Here is a 26,730-nt window from a genome sequence, read left to right on the forward strand (position 1 = left end):
AAGTACATTTTAAATCCAGCATCATAGTAATGGGAACCAAAATGATAGGTCAGAAGATTGAGCAGTTGGTGTAAATGTAGATGCAACATGTGGCGAGACTGTGAGGAAAGATAGGTAGTGGACAGGGCATAATTACAGTCAGGTGGATGGGTTGATATGTGCGTATTTTAACAAAAGAATGATCAGGAACAAGGGTGATGAACTTAAAAGTTTGGGTTAGTGCATGGACATATGATATTGTGGCCATTACAGAGAGTTGGCTGTCACTGGGCTAGAATGGTTCCAGGATGTTCTGGGGTTTATGTTTCAAAATGGATAGGGAAAGGGGTAAAAGGAGGAGTAAAATCACAGCCACAGAGAGGAAGGACGTCATGGAGGGATCATTACTGAGCCAGCATGGGTAGAAATCAGAAACAGGAAGGGAGCAATCACTCTATTGGAAGTATTCTACAGGCCTCTCCCCAGCATAATAGCAATATAGACACTAAGAACACATTGGAAAGCAGATGTTGGAAAGGTGCTAAAATAACAGGGTTGCTGTCATGGGTGACTTCAACATTCCTAAGGATTTTTGACATATGAAGACAGGCTGACCAGAGGAGACACCACACCTGATCTGGTACCAGGCAATGAATCTAGTCAGGTGATATGTCTTTTAGTGGGTGAGTATTTCAGAGACAATGAACACAACTCCCTGACCTTTACCATAGTCTTGGGCAGGTAAAGAAGCAGACAGTATGGGAAAGTATTTAATTGGTTGAGAGCAAATTTTGACACTACAAGGAGTGTAAATTGGGAACAAATATTTAAGGAAATACACAGCGGAAATGTGGTGGCTGTTTAAAGATCACTTGCATGGGATTCTGGATAGATTTGTCTCATTGAAGCAGGGAAAGGATAGTAAGATGAAGGAACAATGGTTGAAAAGAGATGCTGAATAGTCAAGAGGAAAAAGGAAGCATACTTGATATTTAGGAAGCAAGGATTAGACTGGGCTCTACAGCATTATAAGATAGTAAGGAAGGAGCTCAAGAATGGACTTGCGAGAGCTAGAAGGGGACATGACAAGACCTTGGCGTGTAGGATTAAGCAAAATCCTAAGGCATTCTACACATATTTGAAGACAAATAGGATGGTTGAAGTGACGGCAGGGCCAATCAGGGATAAAAGAGGAAACATGCCTGGAGTAAGAGGAAGTAGGAGATGTCCTTAATAACTACTTTGCTTCCAAATTCAATAGTGAGGGGGATCTTGATGAATGTGAGGATAGTGTAGAAAAGGTTAGTATGCTGGAAAATGTCTGTGTCAAGAAAGAGGATGTGCTGGAACTTTTGAAAAACGTTAGGATAGACAAGTACTCGGGACTGGAGAGTTTATACCTCATGTTAATATGGGACATGAGAGAACAGACTGTTGTGCCTTTTGTGATGATCTTTGAGTCTTCACTAACCACAGGAATTATACCAGGAGGGTGGCAAATGTTATTCCTTTGTTAAAGTTAATAGGCATAATCCTGCGAATTATAGCCCAGTAAGCCTCGCATCCATGGTGGGCAAATTATTGGACAGGATTCTTACAAACAAGGTTAATGAACATTTGGAGAAGCATGGTCTGATAGGGATAGTCAACATGGTCTGATAGGGATAGTCAGCATGGTCTGATAGGGATAGTCAGCATGGCCTGATAGGGATAGTCAGCATGGCCTGATAGGGATAGTCAGCATGGCCTGATAGGGATAGTCAGCATGGCCTGATAGGGATAGTCAGCATGGCCTGATAGGGATAGTCAGCTTGGCCTGATAGGGATAGTCAGCATGGTCTGATAGGGATAGTCAGCATGGTCTGATAGGGATAGTCAGCATGGCTTTGTAAGAGGCAGGTCATGCCTCCAAGTCTGATTGAATTGTTTAAAGAAGTGATAAAACTAATTGATGAAGGTACAGCAGTGTATGTGGTGTATCTGGATTTTAGTAAGGCATTTTACAAGGTTCCCCATGGTAGGCTCATTTGGAAAACTTGGCTGCATGGAAGAATTGGATCGTCTACAGAAGGCAGAAGGCAGAAGATGAAGTGTGTGATCAGTCATGTTCCATGGGGGACCTTGCTCTCTGATATTTTTATAAATAACTTAGCTAAGTAAGAAGGGTGGATTAGTAAGTTTGCAGATGAAACAAGGGTTGGCAGAGTTGTGGATAGTGTAGAAGGTTGTCAAACCTTACAACAGGACATCTTAGATGCAGAGCTGGGCTGAGGAGTGGCAGATGGAGTTCAATTCAGAAAAAAGCGCACAGTGATACACTTTGGAAGATTAAACTTGAAGGCAGAATGCAAAGTAAATGGTACTTAAAAGTGTGGAAGAACAGAGAGATCTTAGCCACGTCTATAGATTCTTCAAAGTTGCTGTGCAAGCTGATAGAGTGGTTAAGATGGCATTTGGTGTGTGTTGGCCTTAATTTGTCAAGGGACTGAGTTCAAGCGCCATGAGGTAAAGTTGCAGCTCTATAAAACTCTGGTTAGACCACACTTGGGAATATTGTGTTCAATACCTATCGCTCCACTATGGGAAGCATGTGGAAACTTTAGACAGAGTGCATAGAAGATGTACCAGGATGGTGCCTGGATTGGAGTGCTTTGTCTTATTAGGATAGGGTGAGTGAGCTAGGGCTATTTGCTATAGCCAATGAACCGGCCTCAATGAAAGTGGCCTCTTGCTGATTAGTCATTTCTCAACTCAGAGAAAGTGCCACGAAACTCTGCTTTTGAAATCTCGATTGCTGCTCTGATTAAAAAGTAGCTCTTTACAGACACCCCTGGTGTGGATTGTCTAACTCCACTAAAGGCTTGTATCAAGCCATACTGTTTTACATCTTTTTTATTTGGAGGTATGATGTATAAATAAAAGACAGAAGTTGATAAAAACACTCTACTGCTCAGACAGCAACTGTAAGGACCAGAGATAACGTTAGATCAAGGGACCCAAAATGTTAACTCTATTTCTCTTCCAGTGGATTCTGCTTGACCTTCTGAGTGTTTCCAGCATTTTCTATTCTTTCTCCAGATTACCATCATCTGCAGTTCCATGGTTTTAAAACTCCTTACAGCTCATCTTCAATGAATATGAAGATGCTGAGCTGTTCAAAAAATAGAACAAACTTTGCACCACAAAATTGGAATGAATATTCAAAATAAACTTCAACAGTCAAAATTTTTTCCATTTAAGAATAAAATACCTTTTGAGGTCCCACATTCGCACAGAGTTACCAGAAGCAGCGTAGAGGAACATGCCCGTGGAATTAAGTGCAATTTGATTAATCTGATTTTCTCCAGGTGGGATAGTAACTGCTCTGTTTTTTGAGCTTGCACAAGCATCCCCCATTGACACCTGGCCTGATGACCTGAAAAACACAAAATTAGATTTTACATACTATATAATAACACTTCCTTTAATAGTTTTTAAAAGCATCTTACATGAAAAATAACATCTTTTAAAAATATGACAGAAAACATATCCGCCAAGCAAAGCTCTGCTAAAGTTGTTGTTGGGTGGGGCACTGCACAGTATCAGTGACAACAACAGTTCTTAAATGTCGAAATATTGCTTCTGTATCCTTTACCATATGAGGAGATAGAGCCAGATAGGGACTTTCATTTGGCTTTCCAGCCATCTAAAAGACAGAGCTTTTGTGGTCCTCTATCCCCCTCCCCTCTCCTATCAATACAATACTTCCAGTTTCTCTGGGGGGGGGGGGTGCTAATATCAAACCATTAGCTGCATTAACCTGGACAAGCCTATATTTCTCCATCATCTCAGACAGGAACAGAATCATAGTTTAGAACCCTTGAAGATGCATATCATTAGTACCTCAAAACTTAGATTTAATACAGCAACTTATAAATAAGTTTAAACTTGTACATCCAAACAAAATATCCTTTTCAAAAAGCCTAACTTTAAAATTATGATCAGAATGGATACTTACGTCAGTGTTCGAATACATTTGGCAGAATCTCGGATGTCCCACACCTTAATATAAGACGTGGAAGCAGTAAATACCAAACTCGAATAGCTGCAGTATTTGACTGATACCACATTATTAGGATGTCCACCAAGCGACATAATCTCTTGTCCTGTTACAAGATTCCATACTTTACATGTCCGATCTGTCAACAATTTACAAATAGAAATGCAGTCAGCTTGCCATCTATTATTGCACATCAACATACACCAGATACTTAGATTGAAAATAAAACTCATGACAAGAGGGTCAGAGAGAATAATAGGAAAGATCTCCGATAACATGTAGACTAGGGAGGTGGAACATCAAGCACTGGTGATTGCACAGGCTGAACAATGAATGGAGACAATGAATTGCAGTATATCTGAAGTGCAAGAACAATAGCTGGAAATGTGGGAGGCAACACTGAAATAGCTGATTATATGAAGTTGCTAAATTAATTGTTGAGATTCCTAGGGTGCAATGTGCCAGGAAAGAAGATGAAGTGCTGTGCCTTAAGCTAACAATGAACTTCATTGGGACAGTGCAGGAAGGTGGAATATGATGTAGTTTTGACATTCAGGGTCAATGTTGCAGACTGATTGGAAGTAGAATACATCATATTCTTACTAACTTGTACATACAATGTTCAACTGTTGGATTCAGGACCTGATTTTGAAATTCTACTAAATAATACACCAAGACAAACAGAACAACAGATATGAAAACTTTGGCTGACATATGAAAACACTAATGATGCACTATATGTAAGGCTCCTTTTCATTGACTACAGCTCTGCCTTTAATACCATCATTCCAAATAATCTGATTCCTAAGCTCCAGAACCTGGGTCTTCGCACTCAGATCTGCAGCTGGATCTTCAACTTCCTCACAGACAGGACCCAGGCTGTAAAAATAGGGGTCAAGGTCTCCTCTACAATCACTCTGAGCACTGGTGCCCCACAAGGCTGTGTATTCAGACCCCTGCTGTACTCACTTTACACCCATGATTGTGTAGCCAAGTTTCCATCGAACTCAATATGTAAGTTTGCTGATGACACAATTGTAGGCCGTATCTTGGGTAATGATGAATCTGAGTACAGAGAGGAAATTAAGAACCTGGTGGCATGATGCGAAGACAATAGCCTATTCCTCAACGTCAGCAAGACGAAGGAATTGGTTGTTGACTTCAGAAGGAGTAGCGGACCGCACAACCCCATCTACATCGGTGGTGCGCAGGTGGAACAGGTCAAAAGCTTTAAGTTCCTCGGGATGAATATCACAAATGACCTGACTTGGTCTAACCAAGCAGAGTCCACTGCCAAGAAGGCCCACCAGCACCTTTACTTTCTGAGAAAGCTGAAGAAATTTGGCCTGTTCCCTAAAACCCTCACTAATTTCTATAGATGCACCGTAGAAAGCATTCTTTTAGGGTGCATCACAACCTGGTGTGGAAGTTGTCCTGCCCAAGACCAGAAGAAGCTGCAGAAGATCGTGAACAAAGCCCAGCACATCACGCAAACCAATCTTCCATCCTTGGACTCACTGTACACCGCACGCTGTCGGAGCAGTGCTGCCAGGATAATCAAGGACACGACCCACCCAGCCAACACACTTTTTGTCCCTCTTCCCTCTGGAAGAAGGTTCAGGAGCTTGAAGATTCGTACGGCCAGATTTGGGAACAGCTTCTTTCCAACTGTGATAAGAGTGCTGAACGGATCCTGACCCGGATCTGGGCCGTACCTTCCAAATATCCAGACCTGACTTGCACTACCTTACTTTACTTCTTCTATTTTCTAATTATGATTTAGACTTTAAATTTTTATTATATTTACTTCAATTTGTACTTCAGGAAGCATGAAGCGAGGAATCAAATATCGCTGTGATGATTGTACGCTCTAGTATCAATTGTTTGGTGGCAATAAAGTAAAAGTAAAGTAAATGGCTGTAGAATGGAGAGCAGAAAACAATTTCAGTAACTTTGCCGCAATTAGGACAGGTGAGCTTTAAAAGGTTTTCAAAGGGATGGTCAAAGTTGAATAGTTGACCAGATGACCTGTGGAGAACTGTTTGCATTTACAGCAATTAAAATTACTCTAACTGATAAAGAAAAACAGTGACATTTCTCTCTGAGAACTAATTTTTAAACAATTACAGTAAAACTGTTACAATTTTTGTTGTCAAAATTATTCAAATTTAACTAGCAATCCCTGGTGCAACAGCCAAAACAACCTCATACAAAATTTGCGGATTTGATTTACTTGGGAACTATAAGGGGGTGGGGAGAACAAGGAAATCTTGATGATATCAGGCAATGGGTACCCTTCGAAATTTAATGGCAGAACAATACATGTTTACTTCCTTTGCCTCCCCAGCAAATGAACAAGTTAATCGGCTGGTGGATAGTAGGCAGAATATTCCATAGAAAGGGGCCACAAGTCATCAATACTTAAGTAATGCTCTCCCCATGCTCCCTGAAAATCATCAGGGCAGAGGGCACTTCTGAATATGGCAGGAACTGAGAAAAAGACACTCCTATTCTTCTCAACCAGTCACAAAGAACATTACAAGTGGATTCTTCTTGATTCTATCACGTTGGGTTTTCCAAAGCACAGAAGTTCTGGTTGGCAACTGCATAATCTGGAGCAAGCTTCAAGAGAGAGCCTTACTTCTTTGTTAATGAAGTGTCCTATCTGCAAGGGAAAGGCGTCCTCTCAGCAGCTGCCTGTACCAGAAAGAACTGGGCAAAGATGCCTGCCTCAGAATACCAGGTGGGGTCACAAAACCTTTTGAATTTCAAAGCCATTGATGTTTTGCCATTGGATAAGAGGATAAATTGTGAGAGGGTCAACACTGTGGTGCTACTGAGATCTGTGACTTTAATTTAACCTATTGTTTCCTGTTCAAACAGGTTTTACCCATACCTTTTGCTCCTGTGAATAGAAGATCATCTGTAGCATCTAGACACAGCACTGCTTTGCTGTGACCTTCAGCTACATGAGTACAGTAAAGAGGTGTACCCCTGTTGGCTTTGGAGCTAGGATACAGGTTAATGATACCCCTGGGAAAAGAATGATGAGAAAAAATATTGAGCAATACAGTAAAATGCTATGTTACTGAATCACAAATATTAAGGACAGTAAAATAAATACTTCCATTGCTTGCATTTTTAATTAATGAAGTTGGCTTGCACACTGATTTTCCTTAATTTATTTTTATAATTCAATGCACTTTATGTACATACTAAATATAAAAATAAGTGAATGATTGTTCTGCTTTAGTGAAGAGTAAAGCAATTCCCTATCTTTGGAAATTATTTATCAATATTTGTAAGTTTTCTTGTGTCAGCAGGGTTGAATTTTAAAATGAGTGTATGAGCATTATTTATTTATTACCATTTTATCAATGTGACTGATGAGCTAAGATGTGGCTGACAGATCTTTTTAAAGATCTAGGGCACATTCTCTTTCTAATGTTTCTCCCCCATCCCCATGCCTCTTCTCATTAAAATCATGGTTTATGCCAAGTTATAATTTCATGGAAGAAGGCAAATGTTCATCAGTTCTCCTACGTTATTCTTAATTATTCTGCAATAGAACAGTAATAACTGAATAACTGTTGTACGTTCAAATTAACTAGTTAGGAAAAAAGATTAATATTATAAAATTATACAGTACAACTTGAAGGTTGTGTAATCAGAATACCAGTCAAATTTCTTGTTGCAGGTAAGTTAACTTGTGTAAGTAAACAATGTTTTTAGTTTTCAGAAATAACATCATGCAGCTAATTTCACCAATTCTTAATTTTGTCAGAAAGCCAACATTTTCCTCCCTCTTTAGCATCATTTATCTTATAAGTTCACTGAAGCAAAAACATGCACATCACACCATTATTCTTTTATTAAGAGGAAAAGCTTGAGCACCTGTGAATGGGAAAAGTCAACATTATTCTTCAGCAAAGCATTTCAAAATTCATTTAGTGCAAAAAGCAAAATAAAACTAAATTCTGCAAGCAACCCCAAAAGCAGAGTAAATCATCCAAAAAAGCTAGAAAACCAATTTTATACTCAACACAAAAACAGCCAATTTGCAAAGACTGCCCACAAACATTTCAGTAGCCTCAAAAAGCTGATGGCACCATTAGCATGCAAGAAATATTAAAAGCAATGAACATCACAGCAAAATCTGCTGAACTTTGAGTGACAAATAAATGGTGTACCTTTGTACCTCCGAAAGAGAGGAGTCGCTTTCGTCTGACCTACAATAAAACAGTGAGGGAATTGTGGAAAGATATAGAAGAGGAAATATCAGTAGATTAAGCTCTGCACAATGACTGAAAAGTAGCCCTCAGTTTGATATTTTGGTATATAAAACTATTTTGGAAAACAAACCACACATTATTTTAATTTATTACATTTCATGTGCTGCAGAGTCCAAAACCTACAGATCCAAGAGCAAGGAAGTGCAATTAAGAGCAGAAAGAAAGGAAACCAAGTGAAGGGACACATCAATAGGACCATGTTTAGGAGGGAAAAAAAGAATGAGACACCAGAATAGGATTTCCTTATAGAATTTCCAAAATAAATCAAGTTATGAACAATGAGCTTAATATTAATACTGGCAATTCTCTCAGATACTGGGATTCGATGAAATTGCAATACGCCATAATTGCTGCAGCCTTCTAATTTAATTGAGTAAAAAGGCTAAAGGTGGTCCTTATGAATGTTCAAAAAGATGGCTTAAGAACACCAAAAGGCAATTTAATACAATGTCCTGATCTGCAATCCACTTTGGTGGTTTTTAAAAAAGTAGATTAGCATAGTAATATGCTTATGACAGCTTGCAAGGCTAACTAGCTTCTTAAACTTTGCTGGGACTCAACCTACAAATCAACCATTACAAAACAGGTATTGTCAGTTTTTTTTGTCTTTTTTAAAAATTTTATTCTCTAAGCTTTTGTTCTCAAGTATAAAGTAAGGCAGGTGAAGAAATGCTTGGTTTGGGAGGAAGATCATAAACAGAAATTGAAGTAACAGTTAGTACTTCCCTTCCCGTTCCAATCAAACCATCAGTGATACTGGCTCAGGTAAAAGATTGACCAAAAATTATACAGAAGTGCTTCATATTTCGAATAGGCTTCAATTTTCATTTTCTAAAGATATTACCTTGTTCCATTTCACATTCATGTCTCAAAACACAGGTAAAACCTGCAACTTGTCACTGAAGTGCTGCCACTGTGTCAAGGCTGACACCTAATGGCAAAACTTAAAACTGAAATTCATGACGATGGCAGCAACATATTTAGCTCACTATAAGTACTTGAGTTATTGAAGGAACAGTTGAAAATGAGATATAAAACTTAAGAATCTAACATTAAAAATATTAAATATTCAATGATTCCGTCACTGAGATGCAACTTTTATAAAGCAGAACAGTGTGCTTGCTAGAAACTACAAACCTGTTCAGAGCTTATTAATCGATTACCATCAAAGGCGGTAATATAATTACAAGTGTATAATAATATCAAACAGCTTGGGGCTAGGTCATCAATTCAGCAATTTCTGAAATCAGAAAAATGCCAGCACTGTGCTCTCTGGTGCAATCATGTCCTCAGAGCTCCAATATACAAAAATGAAAATCAGTTTGTCGTTGGAGATTATGTATAAAGGAATGGAAGTTGGCATGCTGTATATTGGCAAATTATTTAATTAGTGTTAAATGATTTCCATAACATAACAGATTTAACTGTATTCAGTGGGGGAAAGCCCCACAAAGGGATTAAACACTTTGCTAATTTAAGATTACATCAACTGCATCGGGGAAGAAATATGACACTGTAGAAATCTTAAGCTCCTTGTACAGTTTTGTCTTTCTTGAGTTAATTATAACTAAAGCAGCTATAAATTGAAGAACCAGGTACATTAGTGTACAAGTATGTCAATCTACAGAAAACAATTGTTACAGAAAATGCAACTAAGTGGAGACTATTATTAGAAAACTGTCTTGGAAAATGAATAGAAACGTACTTTACATTGTGGAAATAATGCCATAAAAATCAACTCTTGGTTCAATATTTTGGATACATCTCAATAGGCAACATTTGTCACATTCCTGCCTCTCTTCAAAGGATCACAAGTGAATTACTGCTTACTGAATGTTTTATTTGATTGTAATGATCAGAATTTTAATACACTGACCAAATAAATAAATGCAAGAAAAGCTGCACAATTTCTAGTAAAATGCATAGAGATTGAGCTAATAAGTACTTCTGTATATCTTTTTGGAGATATCCTTAATGATTACAAAAAAGGACTCTGAACTATGCAACGAAAGTGCTCTTTTAAGGAATTACTTCAAAAAGCATTGTCACATTTGAACAAATTTTAAACAAATTATTAATTTCAATAACTAAACCAGTTATATAGTTTAGTTCTTTGAAAATCTGATTAGACTGAATCAAAGGTAAAAAGTAGATGAACAGCATAAGTTTTACTTCTGATTAAATCCAGGAACAGGTCAATAATTGCTTAGGACAAATACTGTACAGAAATTTTCCATAAGTTCAGATTTCATAGAAAGGGCTGACCAACCTGCAGAAACTGTTTTATGTACAGAACGTGGGTAAAAAAAAATTGTGTGTAACATTTGAAAAGAGAGAATATTAACTTAAATTTTATAGGTCACTGGAGACTAAACCTGAAGTACTGTGTATGGTATTTTGCTCCTAAATAGTTAATGCATGGAAGCTGTTCAGCTACATGGAATGGTCAGGTTGTTGGATGAGGAAAGCTTTGCATAGGTAGGGCTTTGAATCATCAGGAGTTTAGAAAAGTGGGGGTGTTTGTGTGTCTGTGTGTCTACTTGTCTGTGTGTGTGTGCGCACATGTGCACGTGCGTGCGTGCGTGTATATACGTATACGCACCACCACCCAGCAATCCACCTATTTAATCCTAGCCTAATCACAGGCCAATTTACAGTGACCAATTACTTACTAACAGGTATATCTTTGGACTGTGGGAGGAAACTGGAGCACTCAGAGGAAACCTATATGCCCATGGGAAGGACATACGAACTTCTTACAGAGGACAGCACAATTGAACTCAGAACTCCATTACCCCAAGCTGTAATAGTGTTGCACTAACTGCTATGCTAGGCTCAAGGGGCTGAGTGACCTACTCCTGTTTATATAATCAAACGGTGCTTTTAATTTTCCTGCCCTATTCTGGCAGTTAACTTTTACAGCAACATTTGAACTCCAACAACAATAGTGGGACAAATTCACCTGAGATCCTTGATTAATTTAGATACTCTAGAAAACTAAAATATTCACAAAACTCTGCTTAGAAAAATGAATAATTTATTTTCATTTATTGTTGGAATGTAGCATCATTTCTTATCCCTTTCTTTGACATGGTAAAGGAGTGCTACCTCCTTGAATCACTGAAATTCTGGTGAAAGTGCTCCCAGTGCTAATGTGTAGCGAATCCCTGCAATAAAGGTAACATTTACGGCATTTAGCTTAGAAGAAGGAAAACCTTTTTGGTGGCATTCCTGCTGCCTTGGTCTTTTTAGGTGATGGAGGTCATGGATTTTGGAAGTTTTGCTGAAGCATCTTGTAGATGATGCCCATGGCAGCTACTGGTGGTGGAGTAACTCACTATATGGAAGTAGGTAGATCACCAGTCAAACAGTTGGCAGTTGACTTAGTTAGTGTTACTGTTTAAGTTTTGGAGTGGCAATGCAGACTTGTAAACAACAAAAAGATACTGAGTCACACTGCAGGACGAGTGCTGTTGGTCCAACTAACTTTACTTTCAATGTAAACCATCAAGACATAGAGGAAAACTGTTTTGTGAGAGCAGGGCTGCCCATCAATAGTTAAGACTATTACCCTCATCTTACATCTGGAATTCAGTTTTCTTCTATGTTTGAAAGCATTAAAGAAATTAGACTTTGAGGAGTAAGTTACTGGTGATTAGTATTACTGATAGTGCTTACATCAAAATAAATGGCAGAATATTTAATAATATCACATAAATGAAACATTATTTCCACTCAGAGGATGTAAAAAGTAAATTAAGTATACAAAATAAATGTGTCAAACCACGAGAAGCTTGTGATGTGTTTATGTCAAGAGGGTTTATGTTTAATAGGTAAGAAATTCAGAGGGGGATTGGGAGTACCAAAATCCAGAATGGACTGCCTGAAGGAACAGAACAGTCAAGTAATTTCACAACATTTAACAGGTCAGCAGCTGCAGAGGGAAATAAACATCGATGTTTGGGTTGAGACTCTTCATCAGGACTGGAAAGGAGAAGTCAACTGTTTACTCTCCTCCACAGATGCTGCCCGACATGTTGAGTTCCTCCAGCACTTCGTGTGCATTCACAAAATCCAGCATCTGCAGAATCTCTTGTGCTCACAAAATTTAAGTTACATCCAGAGAAGCAAATCTTATTTAAGCAGCAGTTTTACACTGTTGCTTAAATAAAATGTGAAATATTAAACAGCTGTGTTCTTAAAAATGTAAAGAAAAGGAAAAATTGCAGATGGTAAAAAAAATGAACTGACATGTATGAGTTACAAAATTCATGTTACTCACAGTTTTTGCTCTTTAACCTTCAATTTATCTCCAGCTAAGTTCCCTCTGTCATACAACTTCCTCCTTGATAACGGTGAAGGCTCAGGTATTTTTCTTTCTGTTCCTGATGTTGGTCGTGAGCTAAAATAAGACCAAACGTTATAAATTATAACATCATTGATTCTTGGGTATAACATCCAAACTGCAAAATTCCAATACTTAATAGCCAAAACACAAATTAATTTGGATGCTTTAGTTGTATATTAGCACCCAATCCAGCTTTTAAAATGCTTACAAAATGAATGCACAACAAAGTAATACTCTCTGTGGGTCATTTTCTTCATGTCTTCAACAGGCTATTAATAAACTTCATTAAAAAACGTTTTAAGTTAATTAAAAATCTCATGGAAAAATTTATTTTGTTTTACCTTCAACTCGGTTCCAAGTCAAAATCTGCACTTGATGCTCCAAGGACTGGGGATCATTCTGTTTACTTATTCTACAAACCAGCTTCTTGGACCTAAAATATTACATATAGCTGCCCTCTGCCCTTCACCACCATTGTCTGCCTCTCAAAACAGCAGAATATCCAAAGCAACCATGATAAAGCCAAAGTTAATTATTGCAGTAATACATGCAAGTAGCTCTGCATATTCTAAGCTAAATGCAATAAGTTTCCAGTAGGAAAGATAACAACTACAATCATAACAGGTAAAATAATTCATTTTATAAATGCTTATTCTGATATTTTATTTAAACCTAACACATTTTAATTGCACTTAATTTTCTTGGCCTAAACTTTTTCAATGCAGAAAACAGAGTGTAACTTCCTATAAATTATCAAAATTGAAAAAAAATTATTAATTAACATATCCATTCAAACCTACCAGGATATAAAAACGTACTAGAATACTGTATATTCATTTCAAAATGAATAGGAAATAATAAGAAAGCTACAAAAATTAAGTTAGGCCTCAGTAGCAGAAAAAGAATATTCATATCAGGTTTCTAAATAAATAACATGAAAATTAATTTATGTTTAAAATATGACCAACTCTTGAAACATTAGTTACATTCTAAATTAAATTTTCAATCTAAGTATGTTGTTCATGCTGTTAGATTTAAATTGTTAATACTCAGCTGCTCAAACATCCACTTACTATCATGTTTTGATGAAAAGTAATCATTTCATAATCCAGAGGTAAGAAAAATACTTAAAGTGAATACAAAAGTTTTCTTTCTACACTTAATAAATTTAAGGCCAAATTTCTCAAGAATAATTTTATTACCACATTAAAATGAGACTTATGTCAACAAGGGCATTCACTTGTACAAACTCCACTGATGATAATCTTGCATCAGTGAAATTTGAGCAAGTAAATGCCCTTGTTGGCATAACTCTCATTTTTATGTGGTGATGAAATGATTTTTAAGAGATTTTGGTCTTAAACTTATTCAAGTTATACAAAAGGCTACAATCTTATTTTCCCTCAACTTCCCAAAGTTATTTTATTGCACTGGTAACATGAACATTGGGAAAAGGAAAAGCTGACATGGATCCATCAAAATATATTGAACAGCAAAAACACATAAGAATTTGGCTGTGGTGCAGAACTATATTTGAATATCTCTTAAAAAGTCTTAAAATAAGTAATGACAGGACCAGTGGACAATAGGATTAATGGAAGAGATGCACTTGAGTAAAGATACTTGGTATAGCTTTTCACATCCTAAAAAAATGCTGTATTCTAGTTTATTTAAAATCATTTGGATTCTTTTGATCAGTTACTGTTGAAGCAGGCTTAGCCAAGTACCCTGAGCAGATAAAATGGCTGGATCCAATTACATTTACTCTAGAGCAGAGTAACAAATGCTTCTTAAATTATTTGTGAATTCAGCAAGAATTAGCAACCAATCCCAGACAAGAAAAAGTAAAAGCAGAAAGCAGCTTTCCACATTCGGATACAACAGTTTTAAAACTAAGAACTAGCACCTTTGGGACAAATTGTAGCAAACAAAAAAAAAAGATTCAATATAGATGAATCAAAGGCAAGTAAATGGATCAAGAACATGAGTCGCAACATTGGGAATAAAGTTTATGTCATTTCATAATGGATTGACTTTCTACATTTCATAAAACAAAGAGGAATACATTTTATATAAATCTATTCATTTTATGGTGTCTAAGTATAAAGGCTGTGAGTGTAACAGTAAACTGATCTTTACAGGCCAAATAATGTTCAAGTCTGTCTCAAATGAAAGCTCATGTTTCTGTTTTAAAGGGCAGTTTAAGTCAAGGATGCACCCCTTCCCCACAAGACTCTTTTCATTCTTAAATGAGGGCTTCTGTATAAATTACAGGTTAGAAAAAAGAAAATTGCATGCCTAAAAAGATAACCCAGAGAACATACACGGATGAACTTAACTGGCAGTTGTATTTTTTAAATTTAATTGTAAGACAGTCTATAAATTAATTGTGCCAGATGATACCAATATTTATGTCACTACTTATTTAACAAATTTTGTATTTTGTGCAGAGCAAATTAAGATGAGGATCTGTGTTTGAGCATGCGGCATTATTTTAACTTGCTCCATATACAGCATGAATAAATATTTCAATTTCTTAAATTCACAATAAAAGGAATCTAAATGTGTGTGTGTCTGTGTGCGCGCACGCACGCACCCTTAACTCCTGGTGGAGTTGTCGGGGCGTCGTCATGACAAGCTTTTTGCACCGATCTTTTTGGTGATTGCTCATCGTACGGCGTGTCTTGGACATCTGAAACCTGGCGGAGCCCATCCCTTTCCAGGTTTTTTTTTACAAGGTAGAGATGTTAGCTCGACACTCAACCCAGGCACGGAAAGAGAGCGTGCACGGGAGCTGGCCAGATTCGAACTCGGGACCTGTCGCTCCGAAGTCCAGCGCTGATGCCACTACTATGCCACCAGCCGGCTGTAATCTAAATATATTCTTGGTTAAAGCCTTGAAATTTAAACTAAGTTATCCTACCTCCTTCCTAATTAATTAGTTGATAAAAAAAATCAAAAAAATATTTACAATTAAAATAATCCCTGCAGATATAGAAGATAAAAGAGAGCAGAAGTCATGGCTAATATTGGAACTGTGTTTGCCACCTCTGGCTTGACCGTAATTTTCAAGGTTTCAGATCACAATTTCTCACCCCATCCTCAAATCCCTACAAATAAAAGGTCAGAAACTATTCTTTCTACTGAGGATAGGCTTTACCTGATTGAAGTGCATAAGCACAATGGTCTTCGCGTAGCTTGAAGATTTATCAGCTTGCTGTTTAGAAATCCAGTTGAAATGAAATGAACAAAAAAAAAGCTTTGCTGGCCATTTTCCTGAAAGATTAACCTTTAAGTATGGGTAATTTCAAAAAACCCCTTGATAAAAACACTGGCATAGTAGGAAGAAAAAAATAGTTTCACAAAGGAAATTGAAACAATTGAAGGAACAATTGGAGAAAAAACTTCATGACACACATTTTTTAAATTAGATACAAAAATGAGTTTCTAAAACTTTAAGGACAAGGTTTCACTTCCGACAACAATGGAATGCAAAGTGCCTCCACATGAAGTGGTTTAACTTGTGTAAGGTGAGAGATCACTATCCTGATGAGAGGAATTTAAATTGAAGTAACAGGGATGGAAGGAAAAGGAAACAAGAGAAGTTTGGAATGAAAAAAGCATGCCAAAAACAAAATGGAAATGATAAAATATTCACAAGAAAAAGAAAACTGGAAAAACAAATTCTAATGGCTCTACCACGTACCAGAAGAAAATAGAGATTCAGAGTCTACATAGTCTATACTGTAAGCATTACGGAAAAGCATTAATATGTCAACTTTTAGAGAGGGTCACTGTTCAACAGAATTTTACCTGAAGTAGCCATAATACCATGCTGAATGAGCAAGGTATTATGGATGGGAATTGAGGCAAGACTGATCAGAATAATAATCAGTTATCACTGGCAAATGTTTTGCGCAGCAGTGCATTGCAAAAAACTATAAATTACAATAAGAAATGTACAGTGCCTATAAAAAGTTTGCACCCCCTTGGAAATTTTCATGTTTTATTGTTTTACAACATTGAATTGCAGTGGATTTAATTTGGCTTTTTTGACACTGATCAACAGAAAAAGACTCTTGTGTCAAAGTGAAAACATATCTCTACAAAGTGATCTAATTACAAATACAAGACATAAAATAAATGATTGCATAAGTATTCCCCCACCCCTTTAATATGACACACCAAATCACTGGTGCAGCCAATTGTTTTAGAAGTCACATAATTAGTTAAATGGAGATCACCGAGTGCATTTCAATTGACTGTAGTAAAAATACACCTGAATCTGGGAAGGTCCAACTGCTGGTGAGTCTGTTTCTGGCAAAAGCAACACCATGAAGCCAAAGAACACTCCAAGCAACTCTACCAAAAGGTTACTGAAAAGCACAGGAGATGCATACAAGAAAATTTCCAAGGAACTGAATATTCCTTGGATTACAGTTAAGCCAATCATCAAGAAATAGAAAGAATATGGCAGAGCTGTAAATCTGCCTTGAGTGGACCATCCTCAAAAACTGAGTGCCAATGCAAGAAGGGGTCTAATGAGGAAGGCCACCAAAAGACCTATGACAACTCCAGAGGAGTTTAAAGCTTCAGTGGCTGAGATGGGATAGACTGCACATACAATTGTTGCCCGAGTGCTTCACCAGCTTAATGGGAGAATGGCAAAGAAAAAGCCACTGTTGAAAAAAAAACTTACATGGGGTCCCGGCTAGTTTGCCAGAAGACATGTGGGAGACTCTGAAGTCAGCTGGAAGAAGGTCTATGGTCTGTTGAAACCAAAATTGAGTCTTTTGGCCATCAGACTAAACACTACGCACATCATCAAAACACACCACCCCTACCGTGAAGCATGGTGGTGGCTGCATCATGCTGTGGGGATGCTTCACTGCTCCAGGCCCTAGAAGGCTTGTGAAGGTAGAGGGTAAAATGAATGCAGAGAAATCCTATAGGAAAACCTGATGCAGCTTGAGCAATTGTGTAAAGAAGAATGGTGACAATTTGTAGAAGTAAAATTAAAGAGAGAAAAAGAAAGAGTGAGGCACTTTATGTATGTGGGTTTATTGTCCATTCAGAAATCTAAAGGCGGTGGGGAGAGACTGTTCCTAAAATATTGAGTGTGTGTCTTCAGATCCCTGTACCTTCTCCTTGATGGCAGCAATGAGAAGAGGGCATGTCCTGGTTGATGGGATTCCTTAATGACGGATGCATCACCTTTTGAAGATGCCCTTGATACTAGTGCCCATGACAGAGTTGGGTAAGTTTATCACATTTTGCAGCCTTTTCTGAGTCTCTGCAGTGGCACCTCCATACCAGATGGTTGTGCAACCAGTTAGAATGCTCTCCATAGTACATCTGTAGAAGTTCTTGAGAGTCTCTTCAAATTCAATGAAATATAGCTGCTGTCAAGTCCTCTTTGTAATTGCATCAATGTTTTGGGCCAGGATAGTTCTTCAGCAATGTTGACGCCCAGGAACTTGAAACTGCTCACTGTTCTACTGCTGATCCCTTGATGGAGACTGCTGTGTGTTCCCTTGACTTCCTGTTCATGAAGTCCACAATCCATTCCTTGGTCTTAGTGATGTTGAATGCATGGTGGTTATTGTGACTCCACTCAACCAGCTGCTCAATCTCACTCCTGTACGGTTCCTGATCACCATCTGAAATTCTGCCAACAATAGTTTTGTTATCGGCATACTTATAGATGCGTTTCAGCTGTGCCTATCCACACAGTTGTGGGAGTAGAGACAATTGAGCAGTGGGCATCTTTGAGGTGCACCTGTGATGACTGTCATTGAGGAGGAGATGTTATTTTCAATCTGCGCTGACTGTGGTTTCCCAATGATTAAGTCAAGGAATCAGTTACAGAGGAAGATATAGAGGCCCAGATTTTGGAGCTTGTTGATTATAACTGCAAACATTCTATTATTTTCTTGAACTAATTGTTGGCCGACTAACATTAAACATATCCTGAAAACAAATTTTTATGAATGCAATTTATACCACTAATTAGCTGAAGGAAGTGTAGTAGAAATATAGATAAGTTAAAGAAAGAAATAAAGGCAAAATAAATGGAACTTTAATACGTATTAAAACTTTGCTTTCATGACCTTAAGATGTCTCTGTCTCATTTGGACATCATGGTACAGGTTTTCCCCACTATCCGAAGGTAGAACGTTCCTATGAAACCGTTTGTAAGCCGAAATGCCGTAAAGCGAAGAAGCAATTACCATTAATTTATATGGGAAAAATTTTTGTGCGTTCCCAGACCCAAAAAATAACCTACCAAATCATAACAAATAACACATAAAACCTAAAATAACACGAACATATAGTAAAAGCAGGAATGGTATGATATGATAAATATACAGCCCGTATAAAGCAGAAATATTGTATGTATGGTGTAGTTTCACTTATCAAAAATCAGGAAGACAGTGAGCCAAAATCGATCTGGAGAAAAAAAAATTGGCACATAAACGCATGGGCACACAACTGCCCACACAAGGCTTCACGGTCATGGTAGTCTTTCTCAGGGTAAACACACGTATAAAGCAGGCATCTTTTTTTCATAAAGGTGAAAATCCTCTTTGGTTAGTGAAAACAGGTACCAATGTAGGTCTTTTGTAACAGTGAGCTGTTGTAAAGCGAACTTTCAAAAAACGGGGGCCACCTGTACTTCTTTAAAAGCGCGCTTTCACTCTCTCTCTCTCTCTCTCCCATTCACTAGGTGCCACAAGAGTAGAAAATCGGGTGTAAAGTGATAGATTTTAAGAGAATATATTTAGGAGAGTTAATAACACAACAGGTTGTAAAGCAGAATATAGAGAAAATGATGGCAATCCCAAGGTTTCAAAAAAATCATGAAAAAAGCTTTATTTCAAATTTTTTTACTTAAGTGAATAAATTAATGGGTGATGGGTGGAGCTATGTCTCTACCAAAGGAAGTGTGCAAGTGTAAAGTGCTCCTTTCCTCTGCGACCCTGCAGACCACCCTTGGACAATGTGTAACACCTGCATAGCACCATCCCTCACCACCCCAACCCCAAATCAGGGTTATGTGAAGCAATGGGAGCAGGTGGAGGATGGTCATATGAGTAGCTGGTGCACATCACAAGTCCTGGTTATGCAACCACTGATTCTAGGCAGACAATCTCTGAAGAGTATTGATAATAGCTGGGGTCACCTGCCTTGTAAAGACACTGCCAAGAGGTGGCAATGGCAAACCACTTCTGTAGAAAAAATTGCCAAGAATCATGGTTATGGATAGAGACAAGAATCATATTAAAGACAGATGGAAGACCATGATCACCCACATCATACGACACAGCACATGATGAATGAATGAGTGGAATAAATTAAGGGCAAGGGGAAATAAAATGAAAAACAAACTATTGCAGGATAAAAGTATTTGAGACAGGTACAATACTGTTTAAAAGATAATTGATAAATATATGGACAGGAAAAGTTTAGAGTAGTGGTCACCAACGTTTTTAAGCCTAAGATCCCCTACCTCGGCCTTAGTGAAAGGCAAGACTGACCTACTAAATCGGTTAGTCACACGCATGCGCACTGGGCAGAAAAGACAGGAAGTAAAACCCCACAACCCAGAAATTAAAATAATGTATGTACACCAGAGGTCACCACCCTGTTTTTCACCGCGGGCTGGTTTAATACTGACAATATTCTTGCGGACCGGCTGACGGGGGGCTGTTAATCACGAACGGAATACAGTGATACTTGAAGCAGGTTCCTTATGTCTAGTCTATTTCACAATTCAGTTTACGTGGCTCTCAGCACTTAGCTTCTGTCCCGCTTGCTCACTTTTTTTCCGTTGATAAAACTCAATGGGTTTGTCTTTAAGTGCAGGGTGCTTGGACTCAAGGCAACAAAGCAGTTTTGAGGGCTTCATGGCCTCATTAGCCAGCCTCCGGGCCTGAACTCCAGCCTCCCACCCACCCGCCGCCAGACGCCTTGGCCAGGTGCGTCTGGTCATGGGTGGGGTGAGAGGACAAGGTCAGGACTAGAGGTCTCCGTGCTGGGGCCGCGGCGGTCGCAGTCCGGAGACAGCCAACAAAAGTTTGGCTCGAGGGATGACTTTCAGTAGATTGCAGCAACGTAGCTGCTCTGCTACTTACGAAACCCTGAGCCCGAATTAGGTTGTCCGCAAATATTTTAGCACCGGGTTCCACACTAACATTTGTTGGGCTCAACAAGTTTAGAGGTGGCGTCCACACTCCAGGCCAGTAGCAACGGCACTTCCCGCCGGCTGCACAAGAGGCTGGTTACCCGAGGCCAACCAGTGATCCCTGACACGAGGGTATCACTGTGCTTAGGCGACTGATGACCTCGCTTGGGTAATGACTTTGCGTGTGTTCAAGTTCAACAGTGGGCGTGACAGGGAATGAGGAAAGGTGCAGCTGACTCATATAATTTCATATTGCCAAATCATATCGTTTTCTCGCAGCCCGGTGGTTGGGGACCACTGAAGTACACTGTGTAGTGTGTGGCGGGGGAGTTACACACATATGCACTGGGCAGAAAGAACGGAACTAAAACCCCACAACCCGGAAACAATCTCTCAACAGTGTTTGTGTATTTATTTTTCATTTTTTTCAGGATTTACTGGGAAAGTCTCAAAGATCGACCAGTCGATCGTGATCGACGGGTTGGCAACCACTAGTTTAGAGAGATGCATGCCAGATGCAGGCAAATTCAACTAGCATAGTTGGGGAACTTTGAGCCCAAGGGCCTTCTCCTACGCTGTATAATTCCATGTCTTTATGAAAGGACACCAAAATACTTAAGCAAAGCATCTCTTCCCTCCCCCATAGAAAATTGCATTGAGATAAAAGGCATGAGGAGAAAATGGTGCAGTTAGTTAACAACCATAAGCAGGAGAATTATACTTTATAATTTTGAGAACTTAAGTGGCAATAAAAGCACTAACTTAGAGCAATGTGTGTGTAGGGGGAGGTGAGGGTTACCCAAAACAGCAAATATTCTAATACTCATAGCAATCATTCTCATCTTACTTAATAAGTTCAACAGTAAAGGGCACTATATATAATTTATCTCCCAAAATTCCCAAGGTAACAGCCATATTTTTATCAGAGATAAATTAATAATTTACCATCAGATTTTATATTTAGTGATTAAATTTATTTTAATATTCAAGGGGAACTGGATAAGGACAACCCTTACAGAACCTCAATTTCTGGGTATGCTTTTAGTGTTGTGAAGCTTTTATAAATCAATTACTTTTATTTTAGCATGGCATTCATGCAAAATAAGGAATGCAAAGTATATAGTTTTAATAACAATTAAGGAAAAAGATAGAAATGCCACAGTAAACCAACGCAGCACCATGCAACATGCTGAAGTAATTAGAGCACGCCAGGCAGAACTTACATGCTACTGCCAAGTCTAAGGGGCAAGCCAGATGGTGATGGCAATATCTCTTTTTCCCTAGCTGAAGCAGCATCAGCCTGTAAAGTCCCGTCCTTCTCAAGTTCTTGCACCTCTGCAACAGGCATTAATGGCACAGGCATAGCAAGATCTCCTGCAACTATGTCTGAGGCAGAATCACTACTGTCTGCATAAAGCAATTCCATTTGTGTTGCTGTTCTTCTTCGTGCCTGTACAATAATGTGCAGAAACATTTAAATTTCAATGTATTATTACAGATTAAATTTCAGAAGAACATAGTTAAATTGATTTACAGTGACATTTAAATAACCAGAATAAATAATAATTAGAATGAATTAAAGTGTAATTTTCAACCAGTTCAACAGAATGGATTTAATTCAACCATACTCCACTGGTCAATGTCTAGAGCAACTTATGAAGCAACAACCTATCTTACAGCAAATACTCACTATTTTAAAGCTGTATGTGAACCTTAAATTAGTCAGCACTGTAATAATAATCTGATTTTAAAAGTAATATTCAGATAGCCTCTGTAGTTTGCAGTAGTTGCTGTAGTAATACCCTCTTGCTGGTAATTCATACTAAGCCCAAGCTGAAAAGTGACAAAGGACTCAAATACCTTATCCTTTGGTTTTAGGTCACCTGTTAACCTCATAAGGTCAGAACTCAGTGAACTGTGAAAAAACAAAACATAAAAACATAAAGAAATTAATAAAATTCCTCATTAGACTATGATTTTAATTGAGCTGATGTTGTAACTGTGCATTCAAAAACTTACTCTATTAATTTAATTAGGATTTAACCAATTAAATGATAATCTAAATACCCGAGTTACCTATTTGCTACATCTGAAGGACAAAGATTTAACTGGATCATTTAACAAATTCTTGCCTCCACAAATTTAAGTGCTTTGCAGTTTCAACTAAAAATGGTAATATAAAATCCATACTCATTAATCTTAAATAATTTAACCACCTTAAAATCACCCTGCACCAAATTATCCTGGATCAGGTCCACCACCTTCCCACAACCACTTGGGCAAGATGCAAAGTGCTCAATTCAGACTGCCCATATCAGTGGGTGGCAAAATCCAAATGGTGACTTGGACCAGAATGCTGACATTGTGCTGAGGCTCTTTTCCCAGACTGACTGACTCACTAATCAAGGTTGCATAGAGGAGCTTGGGCTCTAGTCAATGCTGCTATATAATTTTAAAGACAAAATATAGCAAGGAATAGTGTCTCAGTCTTCAGCAAAACACAGATACCCAAGAAGGTTGTTTAAGGTAACAACAGAATGTAAATCTGATAGAATTTTATACAGAACATTGGCAGGTGGAAGTTAATTCCAATAAATGCAAGGTGATGCTTTTGGAAAGTAAAATAGATAGGACATGCACAGTATATGGTAAAGCTCAAAGGAATTTTAATGAATATGGAGAACTTTGCAGTTCGTCCACCGTTCCCATTGAAATGGCAACATAAGTAAGTGATGAAGACAGCACAGAAATAGGCCCTTAGGCCCACAATAATGTGCTGAATCAATTAAATTAGTAATCAAATGTCAACTAAACTAATTCCTTCTACCTACACAATGTCCACATTCTTCCATTTCCCTCATATTCATGAACCAATCTAAACATCTCTTCAAAATCTCTCATGTATCTGCCTCTACCATCACACCAAGCAGTGCATTCCAGGCACACACCACTGTGTAAATAAATTTGCCCCTCACATCTCCTTTGAACTTAACCCCCTCACCTTAAATGCATGCCATTCAGTATTAGGCATTTCAACCCTTGGAAAAAGATTGTCTGCTTGCTCTTAACTATGCCTCTCCATCTTATAAATTTCCATCAGATCTCCCCTCAGCCTCTGCCGCTCCAGAGAAAACAACCCTATTTTGTCCATCCTCTCATTATAGTACATGCCTTCTAACCCAGGCAGCATTCTGGTAAACCTCTTCTTCACCTTCCGCAAAATAGATATATGTAGGAACTTAATAACCACTGATTACAGTGCACTTAGAGTGCTGATGAGAAGAGATTCACCATGATTTTGCTTGGATTGGAGGAAGATTCAATTTCTGGGCTTATTTTTCCTGGAGTCAAGGTGGTATCCAAAATTATGCGGCATAGCTAGGGTAGGGTGTCAGAATTGTTTTCCATGCTGGGAATATCAAGAACAAGGAGTAGCTTTGGGATTCAAGGGAAAAGCTTTTAAACAGTGTGATTGGTCTATATCTGGAACATCTGCTGGAGTGAGAAACAATCACTATATTTAAGACATTGAGATAGCCATGTACAAAAGCAAGGCACAGAAGGATACTGATCTAGCTCAAGGAAATAAGATTAGCATAGAGAGAAACATGTCATTATGGACATTGGCTGAAGAGCTCATGCCTGTTCTGTACTGTGTTAGTTATGATGCTGTAATATTGATAAGATTAAATTAAAAATGATTTTCAAACAATTTAAAAAGACATTGCAGGAGAATTAGGCCGCTCAGCCATCAGGTCAACTCCCATCATTTCATCACAGTTGATTTATTATCTCTCTCAACCACACTCTCCTGCCTTCTTCCCATTAACTTTTGACACCCTAACTAATGAAGAACCTATCAACCTTACTAATCAAGAACCTACTAACATGACTTCTGGTCAAGATGGTGCCTCCATACAACTCTCCTTCAGTTGACATCTTCTGGATAGCTTATGAAACCATTTAGTTCACTTCTTTTAGGTCTCGTACATTTGTTTTTTGTCTTGAATGTGATTCTGAAACTGTTGGACCCTGTGATTTGCAGTTTGGAGATTGTTTGGGTGTTTCAGCCCTCTGCAGTCTCTGAGAGGAATCCTGGAGGCAGAGGCAGCGTGTGCAAACCTTGAGGTGAGAAGGCTTTAGGATGGAGCACATGCCAGTGTTCAACTCCATTTCACCGATTAAAGTTTCCATTGTCCGCTGATTAAAGTGATGAGGGAGATTGAAACATCGAGGTGAATGCAAGAAGGTGAGCACCAGCTACCTGCCTTTTGATTGATGGTGAGATTATTCTGCTGCTGGAGGGGGTCTCCCACTTCAGAGTCTTCCACATGCCTTCTGGCAAACTCCAGTCGAGATTTCGAGTGAGTTTTTATCCCCCCCAACAGTGGCTTTCACTTTGCTGCTCTCCCATTTCAGCCACTGAAGCTTGTAACTCCTCCAGAGTTGTCGTGGGTCTTTTGGTGGTTCCCTCACTAGACCCCTTCTTTCACAGGGAATGTCTTTGAGAATGGCCTACTCTAGGCAGATGTACAGCTGTGCCAAATTCTTTCCATTTCTTGATGACTGACTTAACTGTACTCTAAGGGATATTCAGTGACTTGGAAATTTTCTTGTATCCATCTCCTGTGCTTTTCAACAACCTTTTGGTTTTGGTAGAGTTGCTTGGAGTGTTCTTTTGTCTTCATGGTGTAGTTTTTGCCAGGATACTGACTCATCAGCAGGTGGACCTTCCAGATACAGGTCTACCTTTACTACACTCAACTGAAACACCTTTACTGCATACAGGTTTATATATAGCTAGGGCCCTTAATTATGTGATTTCTAAAACCAATTGGCTGCACCAGTGATGATTTGGTGTATCATATTATAGGGGGTGAATACTTGTGTAATCAATTATTTTGTTTTATATCTGTAACTAATTTAGATCACTTTGTAGAGATCTGTTTTCACTTTGACACGAAGAGTCTTTTTCTGTTAATAAGTGTCAAAAAAGCCAAATTAAATCCACTGTGATTCAATGTAGTAAAATTATAAAACATGAAAACTTCTAAGGGGAGTGAATACTTTTTATAGGCACTGTATATTGTTATAGGCATTCCATTTGTTGGGGTTGACCATGAATGTTGCATCCTAGCTGCTGAAGTCAATACCCAAACCCGGGCAGTACGATATGGAGAGCAGGCTGTTGACCATGTAGCAGGCTCCCTCTCTCCATGCTGCTGATGAATCCAAAGGAATGGCGCAGACAGCAGCACCAACATTCCCCCCCCCCCACCCCACCCCGCTGGGTTTACTACCAAAACCTTCCTCATGAATGGGTATAGCCACAAGCCCGTGGAGGTGTGAAATCAGGAGTTTTCCTCCTAAATAAACTGCCAATATGGCTGACAAGTCCCATCAGCCCAAAGCAACAGGTTTTAAGATACCCATCTTTACCCCTTCCCCTGTCAGCAGAAACAGTTTTGTCAGGCTAAATGGCTAAGCCACACATGAAGGTCAGGAGCTGAACTTGGTTGTCAGAGGCTATTTGGGATGCACACCATTAGGAGCATTAATAGGTAGTAGGAGCTGATCCCCACTACCCCCTCCTCTGCCCATGACAGCCTTATAACTTAAACTTTTATATTGCTTACAAAGTTATTTAATTCTTATTTAGGCTCACGGTGCAAGACATGATTTTGCTGTTTATTTTCATTTTACTGAAAAATATAGCTGATTTTCATGCAGCAGATGAGTACTTGGTAAAATAAATATTTACACTAAGCCAAATAAATTACTTAAAAGGGATAAAATTCACAAACTAAGGCACTGTTTTCCAAAATCACATTTAAAATGTGTTTTGTGGCATTTGAGCAGTAGCTACTGTTATGATCCCAGCCCCCTC

The 26,730-nt window shown here is 38.5% G+C and overlaps 1 protein-coding gene across 5 annotated transcripts in view; it reads right to left on the minus strand.

The window, feature by feature from the left end:
- Positions 1-26,730, minus strand: part of kif21a (kinesin family member 21A) — a 138,300-nt gene that overhangs the window by 6,487 nt on the left and 105,083 nt on the right. For 2 of the 5 annotated variants that reach the window (XM_073066258.1, XM_073066257.1), the window contains 7 exons: positions 22,704-22,758; positions 22,067-22,293; positions 12,593-12,712; positions 8,209-8,247; positions 6,915-7,051; positions 3,977-4,157; positions 3,230-3,394 (listed from right to left, as the gene is read on the minus strand). In XM_073066258.1, the coding sequence (XP_072922359.1) occupies positions 3,230-3,394; positions 3,977-4,157; positions 6,915-7,051; positions 8,209-8,247; positions 12,593-12,712; positions 22,067-22,293; positions 22,704-22,758 (924 nt within the window). The remainder of the gene's footprint in view (positions 1-3,229; positions 3,395-3,976; positions 4,158-6,914; positions 7,052-8,208; positions 8,248-12,592; positions 12,713-22,066; positions 22,294-22,703; positions 22,759-26,730) is intronic. The other 3 variants (XM_073066261.1, XM_073066260.1, XM_073066259.1) reach the window with 2 other exon arrangements.

Source organism: Hemitrygon akajei, chromosome 14, assembly GCF_048418815.1.
Source record: "Hemitrygon akajei chromosome 14, sHemAka1.3, whole genome shotgun sequence".
NCBI classification, from domain to species: domain Eukaryota; kingdom Metazoa; phylum Chordata; class Chondrichthyes; order Myliobatiformes; family Dasyatidae; genus Hemitrygon; species Hemitrygon akajei.